This window comes from Alligator mississippiensis, chromosome 15 (genome assembly GCF_030867095.1).
Source record: "Alligator mississippiensis isolate rAllMis1 chromosome 15, rAllMis1, whole genome shotgun sequence".
Taxonomy (NCBI): domain Eukaryota; kingdom Metazoa; phylum Chordata; order Crocodylia; family Alligatoridae; genus Alligator; species Alligator mississippiensis.
This window is the reverse complement of record NC_081838.1, coordinates 1,322,864-1,331,172: the sequence shown is the minus strand read 5'-3', so window position 1 is coordinate 1,331,172 and position 8,309 is coordinate 1,322,864. Positions and strand designations below refer to the sequence as shown.

The 8,309-nt window shown below is 55.9% G+C and overlaps 1 protein-coding gene across 1 annotated transcript; it reads left to right on the top strand.

Moving 5' to 3' along the window:
- The first annotated feature begins 5,770 nt into the window (after positions 1-5,770).
- Positions 5,771-8,030, top strand: LOC102569228 (galectin-7). The gene is made up of 4 exons (XM_006264765.4): positions 5,771-5,839; positions 5,968-6,056; positions 7,207-7,408; positions 7,802-8,030. Exons 1-4 carry the CDS (start codon positions 5,813-5,815, stop codon positions 7,913-7,915), a joined length of 432 nt encoding a protein of 143 aa, XP_006264827.1. The 5' UTR covers positions 5,771-5,812; the 3' UTR covers positions 7,916-8,030.
- Positions 8,031-8,309: the final 279 nt, after the last annotated feature.

The window sequence follows — 8,309 nt, the reverse complement described above, 5'->3', positions numbered from 1 at the left end:
CCAAAACGAATCCTTAACTTAGGGCGGCCACCCTCCTGTAGGTAACTGCTCCACTTTTGCAGTATAAAAGAAAAGCACCAAAGACTGGAAAGTGCTGCGTGCACTGCCACTGCACACGTCAGCATTGCACTTTGTAAATACGAATAGTCAGCCATGCAAGGAGCTTTCCTTGGCAGGTTTGTGTGTTTGGTTTCTTTTGCAGAAACCACAGCGTAGTCAAAGGTGACCGACAAACCAGGAGGCCTCACTCCCATCAGCAGCATCTTCCTCATCACAGCCATGGCAACAACTGTCTTGTCTGTTTGTGGTGTCTTGTTATACGCGTTGTGTTTGGTTGGTTGGTTTGTTTTAAGCTGTCACAGTTTAAATACATATGATATCGTAAAGATATAATAAGGGTAATTGGTAATACCCCCTCTAAAATTGGACCTGTCTGTGGATCCCAGGCCAGAGCACCTCTGTCCGGTTGGACTGGAAAGTTGTTCTGATATTTGAAACAAGGGCAGCAATTCTCAAAAGGTTTTATATTCCACTTGGTTAGCAAAAGGATATTTATTAAGGGTCATGTGTACTTTGCTTTTTGGGTTTTGTTTTGTTTTTTGTTTTTTCTCTGTACTTCTCTTAAGGATTTAAATGCTATTTAGAAAAATCAGTATAACAAAATGTGTGTAAAAAAAACCCAAAACCTGCATTCAAAGTCATATTTTAATAAGCAAAGAGACCACTATACCATTGTAACTGTGCAAATCAACCTCATTCTGTTATTTTCTCTCTCTCCCCCAAGGCTTTTCTCTTTCAATATCTTTTAAGTGCCTAAGTTTTGTTTTAACTTCAAACCAGCTGAAGATGACACACCTCCTGTCTATATAGCTGAACAATGGTGTTCAAACAGTATAGTGACATCACCCTTGTGTAAGGGCGATGTCAAGGGGGGGGATAATGTAGCAGAAAGCCCCTTTTCCTCTTGCCTGCATTTGCTCTCCCCTCTTTGGATATGTTTCTCTTTTTCTACCTTTTCTTCCTTCCTCTCTCTCTCACTTTAAGATAAGGAATTGTGTTTTAAAATGTGTATGTGTGCATTTTGTATCTCCCCTTGTAGTTTGGTATTTTTATCTATTTGTGTGCCATGGCATTGGTAGCTTATATTTTATACTCCTCGCCTTTCAACTTTTAACTGAATGTGTTTAGTGTCATAAGTAAGTTATACATTGTAACAATGTTAACAAGGGCAGGAATCAAACTACCTTTCCCTGTATCAGGCTGGCCCCTGAAAGAGCGAGTGAATCAGTGATTGCATGTGAAACATAGTAGCAGACAGCGATTAACACCTGGAAGCTGCAGATCAACCAAGGGAAGAGCTCAATAGAAGACAATGTAACAACCGGGAAATCTCTAAACGTCACTGATCAAGGGCTAGAAGCCCTGGCCTGAGCTAATCAACGCCAGGGACCAACTTTTGGGCTGAATATCTCCAAATCGACCGCTCCCAGAGCCCTATTCAAAATTCATCAATGGACTCCCAAACCTGCACGTACATGCGGATGACCCCTGGGGCTGACAGATGCCGTCCAGGAGCCACCAAGGGGTGGGGAGGGGTGGGGGGGGAGTCCCAAGAGGGTCAACGACCCCTTTATTGGGCAAACCTGAAAACTGGGGAGTCACCGAAGTCTGCCAGGGACAGATAAAAGGCAGTGAAAAGTGACCCTCAGCGGCACCCTCTTGACCTCCAACTCGACCAGACCTGTCCAGCCAGAAGGACCAGCCGGCGACCCCCTTCTGGAGGATAACACCACGCTGAGAGAAGCCTCGACTGGCCATTGATGGCAGACTCCAGTGCTTGTAGGATAGGTATACCTGACTCTGTAGCTTGCTACTGTGTGTGTGTGTGTGTGTGGACCATCCCCAAGGTTTATGATTTAACTCATTACAGTGTTTCAATCCACCTAATAAACTAGAATTTTAAGGATCCCGAGTTGGACATTTGTAGCCAACAGCACATCGCAGCAAGGAGTGCAGCCGCTGCCGAGGCATCTCTATCGCTGGCAGTCCCCGCCCTGCACACGCAACCCCCACACTCGTGCGGCATGACAGGGAAGCCCTGTGACTTGGAGCCGGCTGCCTTCCCCACCCCCTGCCGCACACATCCTGGGATTCCTCAGGAAATGGAAAGCAGCCCCGACCCCTGCTTCCCCGTGGGGTCCTGGGACCTGCGTGTGGGTCTTCCCCCCCATGTGGGGGCTGCGCGTGTGCAGCAGGAAGCACCAGCACTAGAGATGGCCCAGTAGGGGCTGTGCCACTTGCTGCAACATGCAGCACTGGCCAGAGCCGGGCACTGCTGGGCACCAGCACCTGCGCCGGGCACAACACCCCGAGCACCCTCGCCAGCTGCTGGGCCATCAGGGGAGTGTGTGGTGGGGGTGGTCCCTACATCCCCAACCCACCCTCACACCCCACAAACCCCACACACCTACACCCTGCCTCCTCAATCCTCCACATATACACCCCCAACATACCCATTGCCCACACACACACAGCTACACCCCCTCACAACCCCCCACCCCGCCATAAACGCACAGTACCCCCCAAACACCCCACCACACACAATACACTCAAAAATAAAGAACTGGTCTTGTAATTATGCAATCACCTCTACATAGATGACGCAAACACAAATCATGACAAAATATTTGTTGTAATAAAATTAACATATGTTATAGCCAGTGTTCGACTTTTAGTGCACAGTTTGGGGTTTTTCCTGGGTCTAACATGGCAGCCCCCCCCGGAGTATATTGCAGGGCAAGGTCAGGGGGCTGGGGTGGGACTTCTGATCTCAAGATGGAGACCAGGGGGTGGGGTGACTGTCAAGGGGTGTGGCTACCCATGCAGCCCCAAAAGCTCCCCAAACCTCGTTAAGGGGCCCTCTACCCAAAATAATTGCGCACCCTCGATCTAGGATTTTGAATAGGGTGGTGCAGAGGGCCCAGTGGCTCATCCCATATAATCCAATCCGTATTTTAATCATGTTCAAAAGGAACTAGAAGCTTTAGGTATAAGGCAGCCCGAGGCCATTCACTTATTTAGTCAAAGACCAGGGCAGAAACAATTATACATGCGCTGGAAATGTGCCTTAATTTCCCACGTCCTGTGGGATGTATAAAAACACCACCAACCAGGCAAGAATAAAAACTAGCCTCGTATCCCGAGCCCAGCTTGTGCCACTGTCCCTGGTCCTGCCCGCGCTGCTGGATCCTTCAAAGCTGGCGCCCTCCCAACCCGGGGGCACTATGAGATGCCAGTTGCTGTTGCACGCTCACACCGCAGGGCACAGGGTCTGGCCCAGGGGTGATTGACACTGGGAGGAGAAGACACCTGGACCCCAGTGCCATCACTGCCAGACTCTCCCATGAAACACAGCCCCTGACCTGGCTCTGACCGCTGGCTCCAGAAGCCAGAGAAGGGCTGCCAGGGATCACGGGGGGCTGCTCCAGCCCAGGGGTGTCTCCTGTGTCGGAGGCCTGGCAGTCTGCAAAGGGGCTGGAGGGAGAAGCTCTTTTCTCCCACTTAGCCCTTCCCAGGGTCACGTCCCTGGGCTCATTTTGCACTGGAGGGAAGAGAGGAGGCTGCCGTTGGCTCTTGTGACCCCACATGTTCCCCAAAGGCTTCCCCATGCCCCCTTCAGCCAGCGCACCTTTCCTGCCTGGGAGCATCTCTGTCGCCAACAACGAAGCAAAGAAAACATTAGGGACGGTTAAGAAGGGAGCAGGGAACAAAGTGGAACATCTTGCGATGCCCCTTCATCACCCCACGTGCATCCACAGCCTGAGTACTGCGCCCGGCTCTGCTCCCCGCACCTCCAGAAGGCTGGTGAAGAGCTGGGGAAGGTGCAGAGAAGGGCAGTGAGGGGGTCGGGGCTATGGGGGAGACTAACGAGGCCAGGCCCGGGGGGGTTAGGAGAGAGGTGCTGGAGGGGGGACAGGATGGCAGTTTACACCGTACTAAAGGGGGGGAAGAGTCAGTCTCTGGCTGTCTCTCACCAGACAAGGGGGAGAGGAACAGGGGGGGACAAGGGGGCTCGGACCCCGTCGCTCTCCCATCCCGCACCGCTCTCTGCTGCCCTGGGACATGCAGGGTGGACCCGGGGTCTGACCCCATCTGTTGCTCTCATGTAGAGCAACAGCCGGTGTCGAGGTGCGGGATGGTCCTGCAGCCATGCTCTTGTAGAAGGCTTACCTTTTGGACCGTGGGTTGACTACAGGTCATGGGATTCTGCCCTTTTGATTGGTGGAGCCCATCCACCAATCAGGAGGCAGCCAAAGGACTGAAGTCGTGCCCTTTTCCTGCAGCCGGGGGCGGGGAGAGGACCTCCACGGACCCAATTGGAGACTGCAACACTGTCGGGTCCAGCAGAGTCCAGGGGCGGAGCCCTGGGGACGATATAAAGAGCCGTGTGCCTGGCACAGGGGAGACACGACGGGGGGGCTGAAGACGGACGATCGGAGCGAGACAAGCTGGGGACGAGCCGCCCCAGCGGGGAATAGCCCCGGGCTCCTGAAGGTCCCTGGGAGGGCGCGAGACCCTCGAGCTCAGCACAGTGTGCGTTTCGGCGTACAGAGCTTGGGCTCTGGGAGGCTCGAGCCTGCAACCCCACACGGTGCAGGGGGCACGGCGGCTCAGGCCCCATCTCCCGGCAGGCAGCCAGGTCCGACGGTGCGCAGGGCGGCGCACGAGGGAGCGGAGCCAGGGAGCAGCGGAGGCTGCTCGGGTCAGCCACCCGGCGGGAGGCTGGACAGCCCGGCCCTTGCTAAAAGAGCCCACGTGCCAGGAACCAAGGCACAGGGAAATAGTAGTGCTGCGGCGTGAGGCCCAGCACCCAGGAGCCAGCCCCTCGCCCAGTCAAGGCCCTCGGGGGGGGGGGGGGTCCCTGGTGCTTCCTGGGCCCCGCCCCCCCAGGGACCCCATTGGAAGGAGGACTATCTCTTGCTACGGGATAAATGTTATTGAGATTGTTTACAATTGCGCTTTATATTGAAGTGTTGTAGTGCGACGTTGTCCCGTGTGCTGCTGCTGAAACTGCTTATTTGGGATGGGTGAGTAGTGCCATCGCGAGACAGTCATTTCTGAAAAACACCCTGGTGGGCTGCCTTGAATGCCAGGTCCCCTAAGGGGGTAGCGGCCCAGTTGATGCCGATCATTCTGCATTACAGCAAGGGGGAACTGCTCCTCCATAGGGGTCAAATCACATTTCCACTGTTATATTTAATTGAGTACAGGTGCCCCGCTGTGGGGTGGGGAAGCTGTGGCTATACGTTGTTTTCCCTGGGGGTTGTGGTTAGGAGGGATTCACCCACAGTGTTATTTAGGGTTTGACCTTGGCTACTGGTCAATGCCCTCTGTGGAAATATGTGGGGAGGATATTTCGTTGTATATTTGTGTATGCTCTATGTTAATAAGTACGGTAAATCGTTAAGAGCCTGTCTCGAGTCTGCTGCTATAGAGGTAGGAGGGAACCACGAGCCAGTGCCAAAGCACCCACATCTCTCGCCACTCCCTTGTGATGGGGATGAGGGCGCACCCATGGGTGTACCCAGGCTATACTCTTATCTGGGCAATACTTGGGGAGTTTGAGGGAAAAGCTGCCCCTCAGCAAGGTCGAACAAGGCAAAGACAGATCTTGCAGGGGGGAGGAGGAGGCGGCGGTGGCGTCCAGAGATGAGTCAGTGGAGGGTGGGGTTCCTCTTGCTGCCTCCAAGGAGCCCCCTTTGCTGCCAGACCCCGGCTGACTCCATCGGGCAGAGGGAGACGCGCAGCGACGATGGCTCTCAAGTCTGTCACAGGGGTGGTGAGTGCCAGCCCTTCCCCCTGGTCGGGGGCTCTGCCCACGGGGCCGGGGAGCCCCTGCGACCTGGATTTTTTGCACTCCCCCAAAGTGCCCTCCCCTGAGCTTCCCTCTCTCTTCCCCCTTCTCAGACCGCCCCCTGCGCCCTGGTTTTTCATGATCTTTCCCCACCTTGTACGGGGGTGCGAATCCAGGGCTCTGTGCCGTGCGACTGCCAGAGGTAAGTGACTGGACACGTAAGAGTCTCACCCGGGTGTCCAGATCTGGCATCTGATCCCATCTCCAATTAACGACGGGGTGGGGTGCTCTGGCAGCGGGGGCCAAACTTTACAGGAGAGCCCCCAAATTAACCGCGCACGCACACACACGCCGCCCTCCATGAGGCAGGGCAGCAAGTCTCCGTCCCCTCGGCTCAGCACAAATCCAAGCCCCCGGGCTGTAGCGGAGCCTCTGCCTACGTGGCCTCCAGGCTTCTTGGCTGGCCCGCAGCCCGGATCCTGCTAGCCCCTCCTGGTTTGTCACACTGCTAACTGAACGAACGTGCAGTCAGGTCACGCCTTGCGACGCGTTAAGGGTGACGTGTGTCAGGGGTCAGGATTTGGTCGTAAGCTTTGGACAGGGCTGATCCCACCTCGGGCAGGGAGCTGGACTAGCTGTGACCGCCCGAGCCCCCTGCCAGCCCCGCTGCTCCAGGATGTCTAGGACCGCGGGACTGCTGATGCTCTGAGATGCGTTTCTATTTCAGAACATGACCAGGGCCAGGCTGGGTCAGGCCCACGGTCCATCCAGCCCAGTGTCCATCTCTGTCTGTGGCAGGTGGATGGAGAGCATTGAGCTGGGAATCTCTACTGAACGATCCTATTCAATACCTGCCCCGGCGTCTACCATGGACCGGTCTAGAGATACCAAAGGAAATCTCTCGAACCGCCCTGTTCAACACCCATGAATAGATCCATCCCCCATGAAGTTATCCAGGCCTCATTGATCCTGGCTCTGCTCCTGCCTCCGCCACCTCCTGCGGCCACGACTTCCACCAGGGAACGACGCATTGTGTTAAAAAGTCCTGTCTTGTTACTTTTACACCTGTCGCCTACTCATTTCAGCAGGTGTCTCCTGGTTCTAGTGTCCTGGGATGCAAATAACAGCTCCCCGGTCAATTAGTCCACAGCCTTCATGGTGTGATAGACCTCTTTCCACTCCCTGCTCAGCCGTCTCCTTTCCCAGTGGAAGAGCCCCGGGTCATCTTAGTCTCTCCTGCCCCGGCAGGTGCTCCAGGCCCCTGATCAATGAGCTACCTCCCAGGCTGGGAGTCAGGGTCTGGGGCTAGGAGCTCGGGCTCTCACAGGTCTCACCCGCTGCCTGCCCCCCAGGTTCTCCGTGGACTTCTGCTGTGGGGAGGAGACCAACCGTGATGTGGCCTTTCACTTCAACCCCCGCTTCGACCAGAACACAGTGGTGTGCAACAGCTTCCAGAACCAGAAATGGCAGAGTGAGCAGACCAAGGCGGAGAACCCATTCAGCCACGAGACCTGCTTCCAGCTGGACTTCTCCATCACTGACGAGCACTTCGAGGTACTGGGGGCCAGTCAGCCACAGGCTTCCCCCCCAGGCTGGGCCAGGGAGGGGGAGATAGGCCAGGGGCCCGCAAGCAGGGCTAGTGGCATCCAGGGTAGGGACAAGCCAAGAAGCCCGGAGCCCAGGGGGGCAGAGGCTCTTCCACAGCCCAGCACCAGGGCCCAGGCTTAGATTTGTGTTGAGCTGGTGGGACGGGTATGCATGTGTGAGCGCACGTGTGCCCCCCTGCCCTGCTTCTCCCTGGCAGAAGGCAAGGCTGTGAAACACCCCTAAGGTTATCTACCCAGCTCAGCCCCAAACAGGGACTGGAAGAACCCCCCCCAAACATCCCTTTCCACCCCAGGGTCTTGGTCAGACCCATGGCCTCATGTGCACCCTGCTCCCTCCCAGGTGCTTGTGAACAACGAGGTGTTCGAGCGGTTCCGTCACCGCATCCCCCTGTGCCACGTGAAGGTCCTGGAAGTCGGGCCCAAGGTGGACATCCACAAGATTGAGTTCTTCTAAGTTGTCCCAAAACCCAGAAGACCCCAGTAACGGGGACCCTGCACTGGGGATCCCACTGGGACCTGCTGGTGGATGCGGAGAGCTGCCAATAAAGTGGCCTCGGGGCTCTCCCCTACCTGCACCCGTGTCTCTTTGCGCCTTTGCTGTAGAAATGCGTGGGGCTGGTCGTACACAGCCCTTTCCCCCGGGGCTGGGGAGACTCTGCCCTGGGGGGGGAAGCTGAGCTAGGGGCTATCGGAGAGCACTGGGGCTGGCAGGGAGCTGCAGGTCATGGCTAGTCCAGCCCTGGCCTGAGGCAGGATCAGCTGTGACCAAACCAGCCCAGACACATCCAGCATCGAGTCTCTGAGCAACATGACCGTCGGCCCTGACACTGCCCCGGGCATTGTCTCCA

Bases quoted from the DNA above. Each gene is read 5' to 3' on its own strand.
- LOC102569228 (XM_006264765.4), top strand. From the start codon at position 5,813: ATGGCTCTCAAGTCTGTCACAGGGGTG. The intron at 5,840-5,967 runs GTGAGTGCCAGC...CCCCCTTCTCAG, and splicing joins TCAAGTCTGTCACAGGGGTG to ACCGCCCCCTGCGCCCTGGT. The intron at 7,409-7,801 runs GTACTGGGGGCC...GCTCCCTCCCAG, and splicing joins TCACTGACGAGCACTTCGAG to GTGCTTGTGAACAACGAGGT.